The sequence below is a fragment of the Scylla paramamosain genome, chromosome 44 (assembly GCF_035594125.1).
Source record: "Scylla paramamosain isolate STU-SP2022 chromosome 44, ASM3559412v1, whole genome shotgun sequence".
Lineage (NCBI taxonomy): Eukaryota > Metazoa > Arthropoda > Malacostraca > Decapoda > Portunidae > Scylla > Scylla paramamosain.
The window spans coordinates 8,055,540-8,081,558 of record NC_087194.1 but is presented as its reverse complement, the minus strand read 5'-3'; the positions used below and the strand labels follow the sequence as shown (position 1 = coordinate 8,081,558).

General features: G+C 39.8%; 1 protein-coding gene across 3 annotated transcripts in view; it reads right to left on the bottom strand.

The window, feature by feature from the left end:
- The window catches only part of LOC135094048 (equilibrative nucleoside transporter 1-like), a 199,579-nt gene that overhangs the window by 32,124 nt on the left and 141,436 nt on the right, over nt 1-26,019 (bottom strand). For all 3 annotated transcript variants that reach the window (XM_063993791.1, XM_063993796.1, XM_063993795.1), the window contains exons 6-7: nt 19,411-19,643; nt 19,145-19,297 (exon numbers count right to left, since the gene is read on the bottom strand). In XM_063993791.1, the coding sequence (XP_063849861.1) occupies nt 19,145-19,297; nt 19,411-19,643 (386 nt within the window). The remainder of the gene's footprint in view (nt 1-19,144; nt 19,298-19,410; nt 19,644-26,019) is intronic.

Sequence of the window (26,019 nt, the reverse complement as noted above, 5' to 3'; positions counted from 1 at the left end):
AAATTAATCTTTCTTGGTGGATGAACTTTTATTTATTTATTTATCAATTTTTAAGTAATGATGTAATTTTAACTAACCTATTCATTACTGCCTCATATTACAGTTTTTTCAAATATAAGATGAGCACTTTCCTTGAAAATCTCTACCATGAAGGGAATGTAATTCTAAACTGAATTGAACTCTGTAACCTAACACCTAACCACTGATCTTTAATCTTACCAAACTTATAAGGCAAATCCTGAAAACATGTGTGTAATGTAAACTGGTAACTGTGTGAAGCAGTGCAGGGTGGCCTACATATTATTGGACTTAGTCTACTTTGTATTTACTTCTTACCATTTAAATATTGTCCTTATTAGTCTAAAATTCAGTGTCATGCACTCTTATCAACTATAAACAAGGATATATTGACAACCACAAATGAAGGAATTGCTTGAGGTTGAAAGTAGTTATAAAAGTTTTGTTATTTACTAAAGATAGTAATCCATGTTTATCCTCATTACTGTCATCTTTTACCTTTTCTGCTGTATGTATCTTGTTTCATCCTACAACTAATTGTGTTGTTTTGTCTACTTTCAGATAACCTATCATTTCCCATTCTAAAACCTTACTTCCTACTGTATTTATGATCCTCTCGTTTTCCTATGGGAGAACCAGTTAATGGTGCAAAAGATATTATTATTAAGCATGGCATATTAAAAGAAGTATTGGCTAATACAATGTGAGATTAGAGAACTTTTGGCCAGCAGTGAAGATGAAGATAAAAATGTTCAGTATGACTCAAGTGAAATTCAAGTTTGTTACTGTAATGAGAATATCCAACGACACAGTGAAAGGACAGACTCATTCTCTAATTTGTAAGTCACTTCATCAGAGGTCAGCACAGATGATGACAGTAATGAATCCCTTCAAGATGGACTAGCAGTTTGGGGATCTCAAAATAATATTACACACCAGGCAGTGACTTTGCTTTTAGGACTGTTAAGAAAAGCAGGACATGATCTCCCAAACGATGCACAAACATTATTGCAAACTCCAAGATTTGTAACAACAGCAGAGAAATATGGTGGAAAATATTAATATTTTGGTATTGCATCCTGTCTGCAACAGATATTTTCCAATAATTTAGGCTTTATAAAAGACAATGATTCATTCAGATTGATAGTTAATGTAGATGGAATCCCCTTGTGCAAAATCAAGTAATGACCAGTTCTGGCCTAAACTTGTGAAGTTCAAAGCACTAGTAGCTTTGTATTTTGGAAAAATTAACTCAGATTCAGTAGACGATTTCCTAGGTAATTTCTTAGAGGAATACAAGCAGCTTTCAGAGAATGGCTTAGTTGTTGATGGAAAAGGAATGAAAATATATATATTTTGCTTTGTGTGCAATGCTCCAGTAAGATCTTTTTTTTCAAATGTATCAAAGACCACAGTGGGTATTACTCATGTGAAAGGTGTGAAGTTAAAGGAATGTGGGATTTACATATTATATTGGACTCAGTAGAGCCATATTGCAAAAGAACGGATGAAAGATTTAACCAAGGCAAGTACAGAGATACTTATCAGTTACAGAAAACTCCACTGACTCAATATGGAATACCCTGTGTAACAGGTTTTCTATTAGACTATATACATTAAGTCTGTCTTGATGTCACCAGAAGGATGTTGCTGTACCTCATAAGAGGACCTAAAAAATACAGGCTATCACAGCAACACATAAGTATTATGTCTGCCTCATTAGAAAGCCTATCAAATAGTCTTCCAAGCGAGTTTGCAAGGCAACCAAGATCGTTAGCTTTGACTGATCAGTGGAAAGCTACTGTGTTCAGGCAATACATATAGTATACAAATGTTACCTTGAAAGATGTTGTTTCTTCAGCTGTCTATAAAACTAGCCTTTCACTTACTGCAGCCCTTTCTATTTTGTTGAACTCAGATGATTACATGAGAAACTCATATTTGCAATATGTATGTGAGTTACTGTTATACTTTATGTAGCAGTGTAGAGACATATATGTTCGACATTTTGTTGTGTACAACATCCATAGTCTTGTTCATTTGCCTAATGATGTGGAAAACTCAATGCTCACTGAATGATATCTGTGCTTTCCCATTTGAAAACCATTTGCAGAGATTAAAGAAATTAGTAAGATCATCAAATAATCCCATCCCCAAGTTTCTAGTGTCAGAAAATGAAAGAAAAAGTGCACTGACAAACAAATGATAGAAAAGACAAAATACATATTTCAGCAAAGTGCAAGGATAAATGTTTCTTTTTTTTTTTTTTTTTTTACATAGGAGGGACACTGGCAAAGGGCAACAAAAATCCAATAAAAAAAAGCCCACTGAGATACCAGTCCCAAAAAAGGGTCCAAAGAGGTAGTTAAAAATTGAATTATAAGTGTCTTGAAGCCTCCCTCTTGAAGGAATTCATGCCATAGGAAGGTGGAAATACAGAAGCAGGCAGGGAGTTCCAGAGTTTACCAGAGAAAGGGATGAATGATTAAGAATACCAGTTAACTCTTGGATTAGAGAGGTGGACAGAATAGGGGTGAGAGAAAGAAGAAAGTCTTGTGCAGCAAGGCCACAGGAGAAGGGGAGGCATGCAGTTAGCAAGATCAGAAGAGCTCTCTCTCTCTCTCTCTCTCTCTCTCTCTCTCTCTCTCTCTCTCTCTCTCTCTCTCTCTCTCTCTCTCTCTCTCTCTCTCTCTCTCATCTTGGAGGGGAAATTGTACACTTCCAATGAGAGAGAGAGAGAGAGAGAGAGAGAGAGAGAGATTTCATCCCTTTTCATATCAAGTTTCAGGCAAATAACATTATCTCTCTCTCTCTCTCTCTCTCTCTCTCTCTCTCTCTCTCTCTCTCTCTCTCTCTCTCTCTCTCTCTCTCTCTGACAAGTTACCTTCTACCATTTTATTATAAAATGGAAGATAATGAAAAAATTAACATGAAAGAATGATAGGTATCATCTCTCTGTTCTGATAAAACAGGTGGATCCTGTAAATCATTTTTCCGAGTCCTCACTAATGTCTTCGCTTTCTTCAGTTTCTTCTTCTAAATATTGACTGTCACTGTCTTCAAACTCAGAAGCACTGCTAAATACATATGTCCTGCCCTGCTCCATGGTGAGTTATGATCTGAGATCCTTTGCTCTTATCAGGATGTCTCTTCGCACTTATCATGGTGCTTTCCACCCGGCGGGTCGCTGGGGTTGCCAAGTGTTGCCCAGAGAATGGGGAAATAGCTTAGTTACCGCTAAATTTCAGGACCTAGTGACAACACTACATGTGGAAACATGCCAGACACTTCCACTCACACCATCTGACTCGAGAAACCGCGCTTGGACCTCAAAATTGAGGCGTGAAAATTCTTGATTACGGGTATGATCGCCGTCGCTACGGACGCATTTTTGCAATCGTATATATACGATTGCCGGAAGGAAAGGGTTAATGATCTTCTAAACCAAACTTCTTGTCCTATCCACTCCTACGCTGATGATACCACCCTGCACTTTTCCACGTCTTTTCATAGATGTCCAACCCTTCAGGAGGTAAACATATCACGCAGGGAAGCCACAGAATGCCTGACTTCTGATCTTTCTAAAATTTCTGATTGGGGCAGAGCAAACTTAGTATTGTTCAATGCCTCAAAAACTCAATTCCTTCATCTATCAACTCGACACAACCTTCCAGACAACTATCCCCTCTTCTTCAATGACACTCAACTGTCCCCCTCTTCTACACTGAACATCCTCGGTCTGTCCTTTACTTATAATCTGAACTGGAAACTTCACATCTCATCTCTAGCTAAAACCGCTTCTATGAAGTTAGGTGTTCTGAGACGTCTCCGCCAGTTTTTCTCACCCCCCCAGCAGCTAACTCTGTACAAGGGCCTTATCCGTCCATGTATGGAGTATGCTTCACATGTCTGGGGGGGTTCCACTCATACTGCTCTTCTAGACAGGGTGGAATCAAAAGCTTTTCATCTCATCAACTCCTTTCCTCTAACTGACTGTCTTCAGCCTCTCTCTCACCGCCGCAATGTTGCATACGAGTATCTAGCTGTCTTCTACTGCTATTTTCATGCTAACTGCTCTTCTGATCTTGCTAATTGCATGCCTCCCCTCCTTTCGCAGCCTCGCTGCACAAGACTTTCTTCTTTCTCTCACCCCTATTCTGTCCACCTCTCTAATGCAAGAGTTAACCAGTATTCTCAATCATTCATCCCTTTCTCTGGTAAACTCTGGAACTCCCTGCCTGCTTCTGTATTTCCACCTTCCTATGACTTGAATTCCTTCAAGAAGGAGGTTTCAAGACACTTATCCACCAATTTTTGACCACTGCTTTGACCCTTTTATAGGACTGGCATTTCAGTGGGCATTTTTTTTATTAGATTTTTGTTGCCCTTGGCCAGTGTCCTTCCTACATAAAAAAAAAAAAAGACATGACAACTGTGACCAACAAAGCAGACATGACAGCCATGACTGACACTAAAGACATGACAGCTATGACCATCACAGCAGACACGACAGCTGTGACTGTCACAGCAGACATGACAGCCGTGACCGACACAACAGACATGACAGCCGTGACCATCACAGCAGACATGACAGCCTTGACTGACACAGCAGACGTGACAGCCATGACCATACAGTAGACGTGAAAGCTTTGACTGACACAGCAGACATGATAGCCATGACCGACATAGCAGACACAACACACCAGATGTGACAGCCTTGACTGACACAACAGACACAACAGCCATGACCAACACAGCAGACATGACAGCCATGACCAACACAGCAGACACGACAGCCTTGACTGACACAACAGACATGACAGCCGTGACTGACACTGCAGACATGACAACCATGACCGACACAACAGACATGGAAGCCGTGACCAACACAGCAGACATGACAGCCTTGACAGAAATAACAAACATGACAGTCATGATCGACACAGCAGAAATGACATGCATCACCAACGTGGAAGTTAGTGCAACCAAAATGTGTCTGGTGAAGGCTTTGACTGGGTCCAACCTTTAGACCCAGGAGCAGAGCAGCAGGATGTATTCCCTTTGAGAGAAGCTTGTAAGTTAAAAAAAAAATTGTGCACAGAGCAATACTTAAGTGCTTTCTACACAAACAGTATACATAATGTTTTATATTAGGTTTAGTGATTTTGCTGGTACAAATGTATTACTGTCTTGAAAATTTAAGTCCTCATTGAGATGCATACATGTATGTGTGCTTACTATTTTCATTACTGACAATACTGTGACTTGTACCAAAGTCCTGCTGTCTTTCACTTGCTGGTAGCAGTATAGGATGTGCAATTTTCTGTACTGTTTGTTGTCAGTCCTTTAGTACTAGCAATGGCATATCTAATAGCATACAGTGCTGTAATTTTCATGATGGATTCTGTAACTAAACAGTAATGGAATTAAAACATAAAGAGCATATTTGAAATAGTATCTGGTCAGAAATGCCAAGTATATTTTACATGATCCTTTCATTACTTTTTTTTTCAGAATTCCAGAGGTGTGTTATTCATCCTTTGCTGAATATGAGGCATTTATTGCATATTCTGATTGGCTCTACAGCAAGGGATGCTGACAAAACAACTCAACAGATGGAGTCTATGGAGGAAGCACAGGTGTTGGAGATGAATTAGCAACACCCTCTGTTTTCAGAAAAATGACTGAGAGGTGTGTCCGCATAGGTGGCATTTATATGAAGGATATGGTATCACAGCTAATATGCAGCTTTATGACAAAGAACTTAATGTATCAGTACAACATGCATGGTCAGCAGGGGTAAAGTAGCTTTTAAAAATACAAGATTGTGCAATGTGTTTAGAGACAGTGCATGTGATGAAAAGATTTAGAGATGCCAGTCTGACAGAAGTACAAATGATAACTGCAACAAAACTATGTAATGCCCCAAAAATTAAAGAAACTGGAATTTAATTTATGTTGAACTTACTGAACATTAGGATAGTTAAATGCTGAGGGAATGGAGGCACTCCTATGGAATCTTTGTCCTGTCTGGCTCGCAGGCCAAAGTTGTCAGTTATGCATTTTCTGCTGCAGTGTTACCACACTGGACAAGTGAGGTATCCTAGCAGTGTTCCCTAACATACGAGTGCACACACACACGATGCTTGTCTCATGACGAAACTTATCCAACAACTAAATAACATGATGCTCATCTTGTGATGTAAAAGTGGTCCAACACTTGTTTAAAACACACACACACACACACACACACATACGATGCTTGTCTCATGACATAAAAGTGATAACTCCTAAATAACACACACATGTATGATGCTTGTATATAGAGTGTAATAGAAAGTGTGATACAGAGTTAGAGAGAGTGTATAACATGGCTTGCTGGGGAGAGCTGCCAGGATGGCTCGCTCGCCCAGCATGGTAATACTGCAGCAGAAAATGCATAACTGAGAACTTTGGCCCATGAGCCAGGCGGGACCAAGATTCCATAGGAGTGCCTGAATGGAAATGTGACCCACTGAAAGGGGCTAGTTTTGACTGTTGTTCCTCATCCAATCCTATGTTGGAAGGGGAGATCTGGATGATGTTAATGTATTTGATGGGAGGTGATTCATATGCTTTACTTTTCATCAGGAAACTGTTTATTATGTTATTGTTCACACAAGTGTAATGGAACTCAGGGAAGAGTATAGCTTGCTGTTTACATTTTGAATGTTGGGACCAACTTCCCTGTCCTTTTGAGTTCTGCAATACTCATGGGGTGACTACATTACAAGATGCAGGCCTATGTATTGGGTTACATAAATGAAAAAGAAAGGATACTGAAATATATTATGGAGAGGTTAGAGATTCATCATTTATATGTATGCGAGAATTTAGATTTTTCAACAGATGATTTATAAAGTATAATTAAGTACAAGTCAGTGTTCCTATCACAACTGATTTTTTAGTGTAGTAGGATATTGGAAAAAACTGTTACAATAGACACAGTCATTTATAACATCTTCAAAAACTTTTTAAAAAGGCATGAACTGGAAGAATTTTTTTTTTTTAATTGATTTACTATGTGGCCTCAAGATGCTCAGCATCAGGTCACTGTAATTCCATGAAAATCTTTATTTTGTGAACTATGCTGCATTGCAAATATTGCAGTTTATTGTGTGGCCTCAAGATGCTTTACAGCATTAGGTCATTTTGATTCCAAATTATTGTATTCTATTTATCTGTCTGTTTATTTATTTATAATTATTATTATATTTTTTTAAGAAGAGAAACCCTTTATTTGTATGATATACATAGGCTGTAGTCTCAAAGGTGCTTATGACCAAATACTTTATTATAGTTGCAATTTTCCCTCTGAGAGGTGGATAATAAACTTGTAGTAGTGTATTGTGCCTAATTTCAGAATACCAATAATATAATACTGTAGTAACTTGTATATTTTTTTTGTAGTCAGAATTTCTTTGTTTATCAGCAATATTACTTAAAAATATAAATATCCACTGCAGGATATTTATATATTCCTTGTACAATACTATATAGTATTATACAAGGAATATATGAATGCCTTGCAGTGGATATTTATATTCTCAAACAAAACTGGATTTTCAATGCATGTGGAAATTATAAGAAATAATTCACATGATTATTCATGTGAAAAGTTTCTCATAAATTTCACATGTTCAGAATTGCATGAATTAGATTTTATGTTTTAGATCACATATCCACATGATATTCACATGTCAAATTCACATGATTTTAATCAGATTTACCTGAGATGTGCCCACTGGGAAGTTATTGGTGATTTATAATTATATCTAACCAGGCTTCCTGTGCCAGTGTGTTAGCTGGGAGAGCATTAGCGTGAGTGAAGGTCTAAAAAGTTCCCACATTAAGGAAGACAGGCTTTATTGTTAGGTTTGAGAAGCTTCATGTTCCATGAGTATGTTGCATGCAACCGAAACCTTTTCCGCAAATTCACAGATGTGACATAAGGATTTTTCATCACTATGGGGCCAGAGCTGAAACCTTTGACCATGATCGAAGAGTAAAGTAGTTTCTAAATAGCCCCGTGAATCAACTATATTGCTCCTGCGTATCAATGAGTTAGACAGGTAAACCAGACTCTAGGGACATAACGGAATACATTAAAGGCATAACTAGTCAAATATAAAGCCAGAGTTCATCTGACAGTGTTGTAATGTAAATAGAACCTAGAAATATCACAACATGTAGTAATGGATAATGTGCACTGGAACTGAATAGGCAGAGATATGTATCTCACTACATCAGATAATTCATAAACCAAAAACTGATGGATCAGACACTGAAGGCCTTTGGGACAAATTACTAAAATAAAACCAAACTTAAAAGCAAACTCAGGTGCCATTTGAGTTCAACAGAACCAGGGTGCAAGCAACCACAACAAACAGGTGGACAAATAGGCAGCTGATCAAATAATCTGCAAATAACAACTCAAAATTATATCCACAAATATGTCTATAAAAATTTTTAAAGAAATCTTTGGCAACAAAACAAGGTTGGTTAACAAGAACTATCTGAGAAGGTAATGAAGTAATAGGCAGTGACCAATTAACGTTTGCTAAATTACAAAGGATAATAGAATCAATAAAGGAAAAGTGGAGTACCTATCAGGCTAATTTTAATTAAGTAGAAACTAAATTAACAACTAAGCAGGAAGATGTAGGCTATGATCAACTTATATCAGACTATGAACAACAAGAAATAATTTACAGTGAACAGTTAACTAAATCTGAAGACAAATTAGAACTTATGAGAGATAACTTAACTAGCATCACTCCTCCTAATCCTATGGTGAAAGATCAGCCTAACATAACCCTGCCAGCAATAACTCTACCAGAATTTGCAGGAAACATCACTGAGTGGCCCTTATTCTGGGATAGATATAAGGGATTTATCTATCAAAAGGAAGACATTGCAAATTTAAATAAATTCTCCGACCTATTAAGCCAACTAAATGGTACTGACTACCCAATAGTTTCTGAATTACCCATTATTGAAGAAAATTATGATATTGCTATCAAATTACTATGATCTTCTTCTTCTTCTTCATATGACCTTAATCCCACTGTATTGCAGGGTCAGTCACTTGAGTTATCCTTCTCCAACTGTTTCTATCCATTGCATCATCTTCTTGCACTCCCAGCTTGTTCATATCACTCATTATGTCTCTCCATCTTATTCTCTGTCTCCCAACCCTCCTTCTCCCCCTAACCTCCACCATCACTGCCTTCCTCACTGGTTCATCCTCTTCTCTCCTTATCACGTGTCCAAAATATCTTAGTCGTGCTTCTCTTGCCTTCTCCTTGATATTACATATTCCACACATTCTTCTTATATCTTCACTTTGTCTCCTTTCTAACAGTGAAATGCCAGTCATCCATCTCACCATCCTCATCTCCGTTCTCTCCAGAATGCCTTCCTCTTTCTTCCTTAAAGACCATGTCTCTGCACCATACAGAAGTACTGGTCTCAACACACTTCTTTATATCTTCATTCTCAGCTTCAATGGTATTTTCTTATCTAAGGTTACTCCACTCACTTCCCTCCATTTTTCCCATCCAGCTTTTACTCTTTGTCTAACTGCTTTTTCTGTTCCTCCTTCTTCTGCAATTACTGATCCTAGGTATTTGAACTCTCTTGTCTGCTTCAATCTTATGCCATCCTCTGATGTTACATTTATTTCCTCATAACCTTCTCTATTGCTTACCATTACCTCTGTCTTTTGTGTGCTCACTTTCATTCCCTTTCTCTCCAGGTTGCCTTTCCATAACAAATATCTCTCCTGTAACTCTTCCTCCATATCTGCAATGATGACTAGGTCGTCAACGAACAGCAACTCTCACAAGTCCTCATTGTCTCTCACATCCATCGTTATTGTGTCCAACACTACGAGAGAACTATGATGATATGGAGCAAATAACCATCATGCTTGTCTACAAATTTTTAGACTCAACATCCCTTAATCATTGTTATAAGGATTTGCAACCTTTCAGGATAAATGTAAATAGAATATAATAATCTCTGAAAACAAATAATAATATTGAGGATGCAGCTTGGCCCTTAAATACCATTATACAAAGGAAGCTACAAATGTTGTACTTAAAACACCAAAAGAGCCACTTCACATTCAAGGAAATAGATGAATCATTGCTAGAAATTTTTAAAAACATGAGCAACGATGAGACAACCAATCCTGGTAAAACAGATTCTAATAAGATTTACCAATAACGGGTGAATATGACCCCACCCTACAAGGTTAAAAGAAGTGAATCTAGACCTAATTATTGTCCAGGAAATAAAACCAAAACAAGTTATGGAGCACTGAGACAATAGGTACCTTCTCAACCATTGTGAATAAGAAGCCAGAGGTACTACCTCATACCAACTATAACAAGACAAGACCAAGACCTGAAACTCCAACATATAGGAAATGTGTGTTTTGCTCTGAACAATATAATCCACCACACTGTAGCAATTATAATAGGGTAGAGAGGAGGATAAACAGACTTGAAGAGTTAGGTAGGTGCACAATATGCTTAAGTGAGTCACACCAAATAAAGGACGGTGGTCCTACCATCAGATTAACACCAGCTGTTGTCAACATTTGAACACCATATTTCCTTAATGTTTTCCCTATAAATTTCACATAATATTCTGAACCTATTATTAGTTGAACTGGATCTATTTCATCTGATGTTATGTTTTGATCTGTTAATTTAATAGCTTTTGATATGAAAAAGTCAGCAGTCTCCTTGTAACCTTTAATGATTAAATTTTTGTTTATGTCTGGGATCACTACTGCTTTTATCTTTGTTTTAAATTTGCCTAATTTTATGATGGGTCTTACAAGTCATGAGTTTGGGTATTATTAGGAAACCTGAGATTTTTAATTGAGTTTGTCCTGTTTTTTGGTAGATTTAAAGTTTCCTTGCTTATAAAGCTTTTCTGTGCTACTGTATTGAACAGAACCTTGGCCTTTGTCAGTCATCTTTGACTGCTAATGTCCACTTCTGCTGTTGGAACTGATGCAGGAGAGATGGGCTGGTTATTATTGGTCTTATCATGTGAGGGGATCATTTTAGTTTCATACCTTATTACCTCACATAGAGAAATATGATGTACTTCTTTCTTACATATAGGGCACATATGTAGGTTAGTTTTTGGGTATTATTAGGAAACCTAAGATTTTTTTTAATTGACTTAGTAAGACCCATCAAAAAATTAGGCAAATTTAAAACAAAGATAAGAGCAGTAGTGATCCCAGACATAAACAAAAATCTAATCATTAAGGGTTACAAGGAGACTGCTGCAAGGAGACTCCTACACCAGCCTCGGAGTCCCCATCTGGGGAGGGGACCATAAATGTCCCCAGGTCAGACTACCTTTCTGTCGACGACCCTAAGTGTCTTGACACCCCCCTCAACTTTTTCTTCATTAACTTCTGCAACATTTGCGGTCTAAGATCTAATTTTCAATCTGTAGAACACCACCTCTCCTCTTCTAAACCTCATCTTTTCCTCACTGAAACTCAGGTGTCTGAGGCAACTGACAGTAGCCCCTTTTCTGTTCCCTCCTACTTTCTCTATCCTCATTTTTGATCCAAAGCTGGATGCTGCGTTTATGTGCGCAATGACTTAACCTACTCTTGTGCCCACACTCTTGAATCTTCCGAGTTTTCCACCATCTGGCTACGACTACAGAGTCACTCTCAAACTAAATTTATCTGTGCTATATACCTCTCACCTAACTCCTCTGACTATAAGAAATTCTTTGACTACTTAACTTCCAAAGTGGAGCACATTCTGACTCTCTTCCCTTCAGTGGAGATCTCCATTCTTGGTAACTTCAATGTTCACCACCAGCTTTGGCTTTCCTCTCCCTTCACTGACCATCCTGGTGAACTAGCCTTCAACTTTGCTATCTTCCATGACCTAGAGCAACTTTTGCAACACCCTACTCATATTCCTGACTGTCTTGGAGACATGTCCAACATTCTTGACCTCTTCCCAACCTCTAACCCTTCTGTTTATCCTGTTAACCTCTCTTCTCTGTTGGGCTCCTCTGATCACAATCTCATATCTGTATCTTGTCCTATTGCTCCAGTCCCTCTTCAGGATCTCATCTAGCATTTTGCCTCTGCCAGTTGGGGGGACCTGAGGAGGTATTTTGCTGATTTTCCTTGGAATGACTACTGCTTCTGTGACAGAGGCCTGTCTCTATGTGCTGAGCACATAACAGAGCTGATAGTGTCTGGCATGGAGGTGTACATCCCTCACTATTTTTCTCAACCTAAACCTTCCAAATCTTGCCTTAACACAGCCTATTCTCATGCTATACATGATAGAGAAGTGGCCCACAAAAGGTACTTAAGCCTTCCATCACCAGAATCTCATGCACTTTATATTTCTGTCCGGAACCATGCCAAGACTGTTCACCAACTAGCCAAAAAACTCATTCATTAATAGAAAGCATCAAAATCTTTCAAGATCTAACTCCCCTCATGACTTCCGGCATCTAGCCAAAAACATCTCTAATAACTTTACTTCTTCTTTCCCTCCCTTATTTCAACCAGATGGCACCACCACCTTCACATCTATCTCTTAAGCTGAACTCTTTGCTCAGACCTTTGCTAAAAACTCTACCTTGGACGATTCAGGGCTTGTTCCTCCCTCTCTTCCACCCTCTGACTACTTCATGCTACCTATTAAAATTCTTCACAATGATGTTTTCCATGCCCTCACTGGCCTAAGCCCTCAGAAGGATTATGGACCTGATGGGGTCCCTCCTATTATTCTCTGAAACTGCAGCTCTGTGCTTGTACCTTGCCTAGTCAAACTCTTTCAATTTTGTCTGTCAACATTTACCTTTATTTTTTGCTGGAAGTTTGCTTACATTCAGCCTGTTCCCAAAAAGGGTGACTGTTCTAATCCCTTAAACTACTGTCCTATTGCTTTAATTTTCTGCCTATCTAAAGTTTTTTTAATCTACCCTCAACAGGAAGATTCTTAAACATCTATCACTTCACAACCTTTTATCTGATCAGCATGGGTTCTGTCAAGGCTGCTCTACTGGTGATCTTTTGGGTTTCCTTAATAAATCTTGCTCATCCTCTTTTAGAGATTTTGGAGAAACTTTTGCTGTTGCCTTAGACATATCAAAAGCTTTTGATAGAGTCTGGCACAAAGTTTTGATTTCCGAACTACCCTTCTATGGCTTCTATCCTTCTCTCTGTAACTTCATCTCAAGTTTCCTTTCTGACCGTTCTATTGCTGCTGTGGTAGATAGTCACAGTTTTTCTCTTAAATCTATTAACAGTGGTGTTCCTCAGGGTTCTGTTCTGTCATCCACCCTCTTCCTATTATTCATCAATGATCTTTTAAACCAAACTTCTTGCCCTATCCGCTCCTACGCTGATGATACCACCCTGCACTTTTCCATGTCTTTTCACAGACCTCCAAGCCTTCAGGAAGTAAACAGTTCATGCAGGAAAGCTACAGAACACCTGACTTCTGAGCTAAAACAGCTTCTATGAAATTAGGCATTCTGAGACGTCTCCGCCAGTTTTTCTCACCCCTCCCAGGCTGCTGGCCTTATCCGTCCATGTATGGAGTATGCTTCACATGTCTGGAGGGGTTCCACTCATACCGCTCTTATAGACAGGGTGGAATCAAAAGCTATTCATCTCATCAACTCCTCCCCTCTAACTGACTGTCTTGAGCCTCTTTCTCATCACCAGAATGTTGCATCTCTTGCTATCTTTTACCACTATTTTCATGCTAACTGCTTTTCTGATCTTGCTAACTGCATGCCTCCCCTCCTCCTGTGGCCTTGCTGCACGAGACTTTCTTCTTTCTCTCACCCCTATTCTATCCACCTCTATAATGCCAGTATTCCCAATCATTCATCCCCTTCTCTGGTAAACTATGGAACTCCCTTCCTGCTTCTGTATTTCCTCCTTCCTATGACTTGAATTCCTTCAAGAGGTAGGTTTCAAGACACTTATCCTTCTATTTTTGAACACTATTTCAAACCCTGTTCAGGATCGGCATCTCAGTGGGCTTTTTTTTTCATTATATTTTTGTTGCCCTTGACTGGTGTTCCTCCTACACAAAAAAAAAAAAAACTTTGAAGTGTAGATTACACTGGCACTTTGATAATAACAAGTGAGGGTGACCTCCTAAAAGAAATTTTATGTATGTATATTCATTTGTGTCAAGACAAGAGCTATCCACCTAGAAGTGGCCAAGACCCTCCTGGAATTGTTTAGAATATTTGCAGCTAGGCGTTCCTGTCCTCACTTTATCGTAAGTGATAAAGCTACTAACTTCATAGAAAAAGCTCCCTTTATTCAAGAAATTATAAATTATCTAAAAGTGCAACAAACACTGACAAATAGGCAATGTCATTGGAAATTCATTACTCCAAAGGCACCCTGGCAGAATGGATTGACAGAATGATAGGGCTAGTCAAAAAATGCCTAAAGAAAACACTACATCGAACAAAATTAAATCTCTAAGAATTAGGAATGGTAGTAGAGGAAATTGAGACCAGAATCAATAACCAACCTCTAACTTACTTAGATGACAACCCAGTACATCTGGAGGCAATGACACCATCTTATCTCTTATATGGAAGACGATTAGAACCATTTCCATCTATCGAGGCTAGGGATCATATCTTGGAGCCCATCGTAGAAAATAAGTCCCAGTATCTTAGAGAAAGTTATCATCAACAACATATATTGTTAGAGAGGTGGGAGAAATAATGGTCCGAAGAATATCTTGTAAGTCTTTGTGAGAGCTTTCTATGGCATTCAACCAACTGAGAATGTAGTTTTCCTTAAGGAATGTGATACTGTCTTATTAAAAATAGAACAGAATCATTCCACATGGCTACTAGCTAGGATATTGAAATAGTATCGTGATGAAAATAGCATTGTTAGAGCAGCAGAAATTATGGTCAAGGGACAAAGGACTCTTAGAACTATTAGAATTAGTTCCACTGAAGTGCACTCCCAAGATTACCCCAAACAACCCTGTTGAGGTCAGCAGACTCAGAGAGCTGTCTTAGGTTTGGGAGAGTACAGACACTGAGTTGCAGACCAGGCCACACTGAGTAGCATCTCAAAATTACTGGGATAAATGGAAGAATTTGATCTCGAGTAGTCATATTACCTATATATGTATATATATGTATGTGTATATATAGTAGGCACCTACCAAAACAATAATTACTCCCAATGAGCTCTAAAGCACTGGATCATGCTTTCCCTTAGTGTCTCACAACATAAGGGGGCAGTCACAGCCTGCCGTCTAAAGACAACTACTCTTCCTTCACACAAAACTACAAGCACCTAATTACACACACACCCATCACTCAAAATTGAAAATTATCATGATGACTCCTACACTAGCCTCGGAGTCCCCGTCTGAAAAGGGGACCACAAATGTCCCCAGGTGAGACTGATTTTCTGGTATCGACCTTAAGTGTATTGACACCCCCTAAATTTTTTTCTTCATTAACTTCTGCAACATTTGCAGTCTTAGATCTAATTTTCAATCTGTAGAACATCACCTCTCCTCTACTAAACCTCAGTTTCTTTTCCTCACTGAAACACAGGTGTCTCAATCAACTGACAGTACTCCCTTTTCTGCTCCCCCTTACTTTCTCTATTCTCATTTACAATCCAGAACTGGATATTGTGTTTATGTGCACAATGACTTAACCTACTCTCATGTCCACGCTCTTGAATCTTCTAACTTTTCCACCATCTGGCTGCAACTACAGTGACTCTCAAACTAAATTTATCTGTGCTGTATACCTCTCACCTAATTCCTCTGATTATAAGAAATTCTTTGACTACTTCTAAATTGGCACCCATTCTCTCTTCCCTTTTGCAGAGATTCCACTTTTAGAGACTTCAATGTTCACCACCAGTTTTGGCTTTCCTCTCCCTTCACTGACCATCCTGGTGAACTAGCCTTCAATTTTGCTATCCTCCATGACTTAGAGAAATTGGTGCAACACCCTACTTGTATTCCTAACCGTCTTGGAAATAAACCCAACATTCTAGATTTTTCCCAACCTCTAACCCTTCTGCTTATGCTGTTACCCTCTCTTCTCATTTGGGCTCCTCCGATCACAATCTCATATCTGTATCTTGTCCTATCACTCCAATCACTCCTCAGAATCCCCCTAAGCAGAGGTACCCCTGGCATTTTGCCTCTACTACTTGGGGGACCTGAGGAGGTATTTTGCTGATTTTCCTTGGAATGCTTCCATGTCAGAGGCATGTTTCTGTGTACCAAGTGCATAACGAAGGTGACAGGGTCTGGCATGGAGGTGTACATTCCTCACTCGTTTTTCTCAACATAAACCTTCCAAACCTTGGTTTAACACAGCCTGTTCTCATGCTCTACAAGATAGAGAGGTGGCCCACAAAAGATATTCAAATCTCGTATGCTTTATATTTCTGACCGAAACCATGCCAAGTCTGTTCTCCAAATAGCCAAAACTCCTTCATTAATAGAATATTAGAATAGAATAGAATAATATCACGCAGGGAAGCCACAGAACGCCTGACTTCTGATCTTTCTAAAATTTCTGATTGGGGCAGAGCAAACTTGGTATTGTTCAATGCCTCAAAAACTCAATTCCTCCATCTATCAACTCGACACAACCTTCCAGACAACTAACCCCTCTTCTTCAGTGACACTCAACTGTCCCCCTCTTCTACACTGAACATCCTCGGTCTGTCCTTTACTTATAATCTGAACTGGAAACTTCACATCTCATCTCTAGCTAAAACAGCTTCTATGAAGTTAGGTGTTCTGAGACGTCTCCGCCAGTTTTTCTCACCCCCCCAGCTGCTAACTCTGTACAAGGGCCTTATCCGTCTATGTATGGAGTATGCTTCACATGTCTGGGGGGTTCCACTCATACTGCTCTTCTAGACAGGGTGGAATCAAAAGCTTTTCATCTCATCAACTCCTCTCCTCTAACTGACTGTCTTCAGCCTCTCTCTCACTGCCGCAATGTTGCATATCTAGCTGTCTTCTACCGCTATTTTCATGCTAACTGCTCTTCTGATCTTGCTAACTGCATGCCTCCTCTCCTTCTGCAGCCTCGCTGCACAAGACTTTCTTCTTTCTCTCACCCCTATTCTGTCCACCTCTCTAACGCAAGAGTTAACCAGTATTCTCAAACTTTCATCACTTTCTCTGGTAAACTCTGGAACTCCCTGCCTGCTTCTGTATTTCCACCTTCCTATGACTTGAATTCCTTCAAGAGGGAGGTTTCAAGACACTTATCCACCAATTTTTGACCACTGCTTTGACCCTTTTATGGGACTGGCATTTCAGTGGGCATTTTTTTTATTAGATTTTTGTTGCCCTTGGCCAGTGTCACTCCTACATAAAAAAAAAAAAAAAGTGTCAAAATCTTTCAAGATCAAACTCCCCTCATCAATTCTGGCATCTAGCCAAAAGTATCTCCATTAACTTTGCTTCTTCTTTTCTCTCCTTTATTTCAACCAGATGGCACTACTGCTATCACATCTATCTCTAAAGCTGAACTCTTCACTCAAATCTTTGCTAAAAACTCTACCTTGGACAATTCAGTGTTTGTTCCTCCCTCTCCTCCATTCTCTGACTACTCCATGCTACCTATTAAAATTCTTCGCAATGATGTTTTCCATGCCCTCGCTAGCCTATGGGACCTGACAGGTCCCTCCTATTGTTCTCCGAAACTGCACCTCCGTGCTTGCACCTTTCTTAGTCAAACTCTTTCAACTGTCAACATCTACCTTTCCTTCTTGTTGAAAGTTTGCCTACATTCAACCTGTTCCTAAAAAGGGTGACCATTCTAATTCCTCAAACTATTGTCCTATTGCTTTAATTTCCTGCCTATTTAAAGTTTTGAATCTATCCTCAACAGGAAGATTCTGAAACATCTATCACTTCACAACCTTCCATCTGATCGCCAGTGCAGGTTCTGTCAAGGCCACTCTACTGGTGACCTGGCTTTCCTTACTGAGTCTTGGTCATCCTCTTTTAGAGATCTTGGTGAAACTTTTGCTGTTGTATTAGACATATCGAAAGCTATTGATATGATCTGGCACAAAGCTTTGATTTCCAAACTACCCTCGTACAGCTTCTATCTTTCTCTCTGTAACTTCATCTCAAGTTTCCTTTCTGATTGTTGTATTGCTGCTGTGGTAGACAGTCACTTTTCTTCTTCTAAACCTATTAAAAGTGGTGTTCCTCAGGGTTCTATCCTGTCACACACTCTCTTCCTATTATTCATCAATGATCTTCTTAACCAAACCTATCCACTCGTATGGTGATGATAATCCTGAACTTTTCCACATCTTTTTAATAGATGTCCAACCTTTCAGGAAGTAAACAGTTCATGCAGGGAAGCCACAGAACGCCTGACTTCTGATTTCTATGAAATTTCTGATCGAGGCAGAGCAAACTTGGTATTGTTCAATGCCTCAAAAACTCAATTCCTCCATCTATCAACTTGACATAACCTTCCAGACAATTATGCCCTCTTCTTCAATGACACTCGACTGTCCCTCCTTCTACATCGAGCATCCTTGGTCTCTCCTTTTCTTATAAACTAAACTGGAAACTTCACATCTCATCTCTAGCTAAAACAGCTTCTATGAAGTTAGGCATTCTGAGATGTCTCTGCCATTTTTTCTCCCTCCCCCTCCCCCTCAAAACTGCTCTGTACAAGGGCCTTATCTGTCCATGTATGGAGTATGCTTCACATGTCTGGGGAGGTTCCACTCATACTGCTCTTTTAGACAGGCTGGAATCAAAAGCTTTTCATCTCAACTCCTCTGACTGACTGTCTTCATATATATATATATATATATATATATATATATATATATATATATATATATATATATATATATATATATATATATATATATATATATATATATATATATATATATATATATATATATATATATATATATATATATATATATATATATATATATATATATATATATATCTGTGTGTGTGTGTGTGTGCGTATTTATCAGTTTATACTCGTATGAACACCTTACCTTTCGGAAGACAATGAAATAAGTTGTCCACATGCTGTCTTTCAGTTGCATTTTTCGTGCCTCTCTTTCCCCATCTTCATCAGTGTCATCTCTGTCTGTCACCTCATTTTTGTTGATTAATGCAATGTCATTTTTTATGTTCTTGTAATAATTCTGTTGAAGAGAAGGGAAAAATTATGTTATCTCTCTCTCTCTCTCTCTCTCTCTCTCTCTCTCTCTCTCTCTCTCTCTCTCTCTCTCTCTCTCTCTCTCTCTCTCTCTCTTACCATATTTCTCAAATACAAATAGAAGAGAAGAGTAGAGATCAGGAAAACATCCGATATGCTGAAGAATATGAAACCGCTGACTATAGGTTCTTCGTACACCAGAAGGGAAACAATTCTGGCTAAAGATGATATGACCCCAGCCAGTGCTTGCCCAGACATTAGTGTTGCCATACATGAAGGGGGAAAAAGTCCAGCCAGTCCTGAGGCAGATCCTTGAGTGATGGCCATGCACACTGCAAAAGACAGACATTGAGAGAGAGAGAGAGAGAGAGAGAGAGAGAGAGAGAGAGAGAGAGAGAGAGAGAGAGAGAGAGAGAGAGAGAGAGAGAGAGAGAGAGAGAGAGAGAGAGAGAGAGAGAGAGAGAGAGAGAGAGAGAGAGAGAGAAGGCAGGTGGTGGGGGGTAGAACTACTACGTTTTTAGGGATATTTTCTAGATAGACTGGATAATTAATTGGCACTTATAAATGCCCACCACTTTCTCAATAACTCATATTCTCTCTCTCTCTCTCTCTCTCTGCATATTTAAGTAGTATATGAAATCACAGATAATGTTCATTCTATTCTTGCAAAAATAAAGCATCAGTATGAGCAACACACACACACACACACACACACACACACACACACACACTTTCACACACCACTACAGCACAGTTTCCACAATGATGAGTAACATGAAGTCATTAAAAACCTAGATTTTAGTTCATCTCTATTATAATCAAAGACACTTTAGAGAGGCAGGAAATTAAAGCAATAGGATGAAAGTTTGAGAGATTTGAGCGTTCGCCCTTTTAAGAAACATGCTCAGTGTAGGCAAACTTCCAGCAAAAAGGAATGGCAGATGATGATAAAGTTGGAAAAGTTTGATTAGACAAAGTTCAAGCCTAGAGGCACAGTTTCAGAGAACAATAGCAATCCATAAGCCTTCTATGAGTTAAGGACAGTGAGGGCATGGAAAACATCACTACAAAGGATCTTAGTGAGTAGCATGAAGTAGTCAGAGGTTGGACGAGCGAGGGCATGGAAAACATCACTGCGAAGGATCTTAATGAGTAGCATGAAGTAGTCAGAGGTTGGAGGAGAGGGAGGGACAATTCTTGAATTAAAAGTTTGAGTAAAGAGTTTAGTTTTAATACAAGCGAAGCGAAGCTTTCTATGGAGGTTGTTGTTTCATTCAATGCGACCCATCACAATCTTGGATGTCACAGGCCCACAGAGAGTCATACAGTGGCCAGTGACACCACACAACTACTGGGCCGACACAGGAAGGTCTTGAATTGCTATAACCTCCTCCTTGGCATATGTCCTTTCAGTGCCTGTATCCACCATGAGACCACATGGACGGCCATCCACCACACCAGCCACCCGGACTGCTGGTGTAGTGCACAACATCTTTATTGCCAGCACCGAGCAGTACCACAAGACACGAGGCACACTAATACTCTACAGTACAAGTAAGGACCATACCACTGGCCTCACTCAGCAAAGTGTCTATATCACTAGGTAGCACATCCCAACTCACACTACAGCGACACAGTACAGCACACTAGAGAATCACAGCTCGCCAATAGCATTACACAGCTGTCTGTGGTCCACACCATAACAGACCACGTAGTCACAAAACACGCACCTCAGCATCAAGTACTCGCTGTCTCATACTGTCAGGGCACACAATCCTCACAGCATGCCCTGGGACGCAGTCATGTAGTGGCAGCTGCGAGCGACTAGCGTCATAGCATCACACAAGAGGAGCATACTGCAGACTGTTAGCACAGGTGTTGTGTAGTGCAGAAAACAGGCACTCTCTTTCTCTTTCTCTTGGGCTTCACTTCTGTTCAGCATCGCTGTGTGGTATAGGTGGTGAAAGGGTGTTCTCTCTCCCTCCTGGGAGCTGCCATAGCTCCTTATGTAAGATTGGTCTCTCCATGATTGGCCAGCATGCTGCTGCTCTCCCAACCAATCACTGCATGTCACTTCCGGAAATATATTTCTTGCCCCACCAGACGTCCCACAGGCCATTGCGCCAACATGTGGTCATCTGCCCAAGTGCCTGTCTGCTTTAAGGTTTCAAACTAACTTTTCTCAGCCATATTTACAAACTGTTCCATCACCTTGAGCTCCTTTAGCTCACGGAAGGAGGTGACACGCTCACTAGCTACCCACTTTTCAAATACCTCTTCGAGGTAGCGAGCACAATTAAGATACAAGTCACCATGCTTTTTCTTCCCTCCACAAAACTGCAGTCTATACACCTCTGGCTGCAGCTCTTAGGCACTCAGGACATCAGCCTTAAGCTCCTCATACTCCTCCAGATCTTCCACATACATTCTATCATAAACTTCTAATGCCTTGCCTTTCTGCATATTGGCAACAAGGCCAACTCATCTCTCCTGAGGCCAATCAAATTCTGTGGCTTTCTCAAACCTCTGAAAACACTCCATCACTTTCTTTTCATCAAACTCAGGTCTCAACTTCAAACTCCTCACCATCTGGCTTTCTACAGTATCTTCTTTGCTTCTTCTCCTTTCCTCAAGCCAAGGGGTGAATTAACCCCAATCTGAGTCTTCTCCAATTCAAATATTCTATTCTTTTCAGCCTCTTCCCTCTCATACATCTTTGCCATCTTCTCCATTTCAAGCAAACTTGCCTTCTCTTCAGCTTCAAGTAACCTCATTTCCTTCTCCTTTTCAGCCTCAAGCCTTCTGGCTTCCCTCTTGGCTTCAAGTCTCCTGGCTTCCCTTGTGACTGTGTGGATGTGCCAGGGAAATCTCATGGTAGTTGCAAGCTGTCTATGGCCTGTCCTCTTGCACTGTCCTGTTTAGTGTGATTATCATTTAGCTATAAATGCAACTGGGATTTAAAATTTTGATCAAAGCTTTGGACTCAGAGGATTATATTTTCTCTGCTATATAATGACATCTACTTTCTCCTTGGGCCCTGCCATTTCTGGGGATATGGGTCTGTCCTCCAGGAGGTTGCAGATGGTACTGCTCAGCAGGCAGATGTGATATTCCATGAGCGAGGGTGGATTTTGTTTTATTTCTTCAAGAGGGCAAAAGCTCAGAGAATATTACAATCCTTATGTGTGTTTGTCACTTGTAGCTGTACCTCCTAGAGCTTTTGATTCTTTCCCGGCTGTTGGAGTAGTTGGACGGTTGTGGTGCTCCCTTACCATAGGTGAAACTGGTTGAAAACTTCATTTGTTTAACTCACCATGGGAGACCAGAAAAGATCCTGTGAAAGTGATTTTGAGCCCTGCACTAAGCTACACAGTTGGTAGCTTCAGGAGGTTGACCCAAGGCAGTGGCAGCCATGAGAGGGGCCAAACTTGATGTTGCGACTGTCTGTTTAAGGATGCAGGAGTCCAGGAGGGCCCTGCAAGGCCATAATTGAGCCCCACACTAGATTATGTAGGTGGTAGTCTGGGGAAGCTGACCAAGTCAATGGCATCTGTGAGAGGGGTGGAATCTGTGGCCAGTTTCAACAGACACACGTAAGGATTATAGTGTTCTACAGAATACCACTATCACTAACAACACTACCATTTCTGTAGAACACTATCTCCTACAGCAGTGGAATATCTTGTCCAACTTCCCAGAAGACAAGCTCTGCCCCCTCACTGAAATGACACAACCTAGGGAAGAACGATACTATTTTTTTTTTTTCTATGTAGGAGGGACACTGGCCAAGGGCAACAAAATACAATAAAAAAAAAAAAGCCCACTGAGATGCCAGTCCCATAAAAGGTCCAAAGCAGTAGTAAAAAATTGAAGGATAAGTAGCTTGAAACCTTCCTCTTGAAGGAATTCAAGTCATAGGATGGTGGAAATACAGAAGCAGGCAGAGAGTTCCAGAGTTTACCAGAGAAAGGGATGAATGATTGAGAATACTGTAGAGCAGTATTCTCAATCATTCAGAGAGTCCATCTCTCTTGCAATAGAGAGATGGACAGAATAGGGGTGAGAGAAAGAAGAAAGGCTTGTGCAGCAAGGCTGCGGGAGGAGGGAGGGCATGCAGTTAGCAAGATCAGAAGAGCAGTTAGCATGAAAATAGCGGTAGAAGACAGCTAGAAATGCAACATTGCAGTGATGAGAAAGAGGCTGAAGACGGTCAGTTAGAGGAGAGGAGTTGATGAGACAAAAAGCTTTTAATTCCACCCTGTCTAGAAGAGCAGTATGAGTGGAACCCCCCCAGACATGTGAAGCATACTCCTTACATGGACAGATATGGCCCTTGTACAGAGTTAGTAGCTGGGGGGGGATGAGAAAAACTGGTGGAGACGTCTCAGAACGCCTAACTTCATAGAAGCTGTTTTAGCTAGAGATGAGATGTGAAATTTAGTTTAGGTTATAAGAAAAAGGGCAGACCGAGGATTTTCAGTGTCTTTGAAGAAGAGGGGATAGTTGTCTGGAAGGTTATGTCAAGTTGATAGATGGAAGAATTGAGTTTTTAAGGCATTGAACAATACTAAGTTTGCTCTGCCCCAATCAGAAATTTTAGAGAGATTAGAAGTCAGGCATTCTGTGGCTTCCCTGTGTGAACTGTTTACTTCCTGAAGGGTTGGACATCTATGAAAAGACGTGAAAAAGTGCAGGGTGGTATCATCAGCGTAGGAGTGGATAGGACAAGAAGTTTGGTTTAGAAGGTCATTGATGAATAATAAGAAGAGAGTGGGTGACAGGACAGAATCCTGAAGAACACCACTGTTAATAGATTTAGGAAAAGAGCAGTGACCATCTACCACAGCAGCAATAGAACGGTCAGAAAGGAAAGAAGAAAGGATAGAACCTGTAGGAGGGTAGTTTGAAAATCAAAGCTTTGTGCCAGATTATATCAATATCTTTCGATATGTCTAAGCAACAGCAAAAGTTTCACCAAAATAAAAAAAATAAATAAAAAATTGTATACTAACCACTCACCCTTATTCCTCTCAAGCTTTCATCCAGTTCCTTTTGCCCTCCAGATTTAAAATTGATACATAATATTGTAGAAGTCTTGATCTCTATTAGAAAAAATCAGATTCTATCCAGTCCCTCTAGTTAGCAGACAATATTTTTTTTTTAATCTTATAGTTTTTTCTTAATGAGCCTGTGTCCTGCTTAGGTTGAGCATGCTGGCTCCAGCCACCTCCTTGTCTCTTCCCTATTCTTTTCCCTCCTCCTTTTAGAGAAAAAAGGTCTTAAAGAGTGGTAAAGATATTTCAAGATATTGTTAAATAGTACAAATCTGCAAAAAAAAAAAAAAAAAAATCTAAAGAAATCAATATAATGTGTGAATTTATTTCCAGTTCAACACTTCATTCTTGATGTTATCTTTAAATTCTTCACCTCCATTACAATCCTTGGTTTAAGTGCTATCACTAGATATCTTTATGTATTAGTGATCTCCTTCATGTGAAAATTTCTGAATTCGTTGAGATGCTGTTAATGCTGACATTTCCTTGTTTTTGAGGCTTATGTGAGATGGTGATCCAAACTATATCCCATTTCACATCCAGTTTGAATCAGATGAAGTTCAATGACGTAGTATGCCCTTTGGATTTAATGTAACAATATCTTTGTGTTCTAGTATTGTTTTAGCATACAGTAGAACCTCAGTTTTCGAAATTAATTCGTTCCTAAATGTCATTCGAAATCTGAAATGTTAAAAAAAAAAAAAACTATTTTCCCCATTGGAATCAATGTCAAATAGATTTATCCATTCTCAGACACTGGGCTACCATGCTAAGATGGCCGCTCCACATCTCCCGTTTATTTATTATTTATTTATTTTTATTTTTTCGAGGAAGGATGTACTGAATCAACTTAGTGACAGAACTTATCAAAAGATATTGTTTAGACCATTTTAGGCATTCTATTTGTAACCGATCATGTGAGGGAAGCTTTACAGAGTGACAGAGAGGAGCAACCCACTCACTGTCAATATGAAGGTGATCACAACATTTAGACATCTTGTTGCTGGGAAAAGCTACTAGGAAAATGCAGTTGTGCAGGTAATGATGGCATTGTGGGTCATAGAGAGAGCAACAGAATGCTAGGGATTACTCCTTGTCTGTTTACATCAAGGTTCTTCAACTTCTCCAACGGGATCAAATGTAACTTCTTTGAAAAATTAAATTACTGTCTTACTCTCTGTCTCTGGTGTTCACCACCAGCTTTGGCTTTCCTCTCCCTTCACTGACCATCCTGGTGAACTAGCCTACAACTTTGCTATCCTCCATGACCTAGAGCAATTGGTGCAACACCCTACTCGTATTCCTGACCGTCTTGGAGATACGCCCAACATTCTTGACCTTTTCCTGACCTCTAATCCTTCTGCTTATGCTGTCACCCTTTCTTCTCCGTTGGGCTCCTCCGATCACAATCTCATATCTTTATCTTGTCCTATCACTCCAATCCCTCCTCAGGATCCCCCTAAGCGAAGGTGCCTCTGGCGTTTTGCCTCTGCTAGTTGGGGGGACCTGAGGCGGTATTTTGCTGATTTTCCTTGGAATGACTACTGCTTCCGTGTCAGAGACCCGTCTTTGTGTGCTGAGCGCATAACAGAGGTGATAGTGTCTGGCATGGAGGCGTACATTCCTCACTCTTTTTCTCGTCCTAAACCTTCTA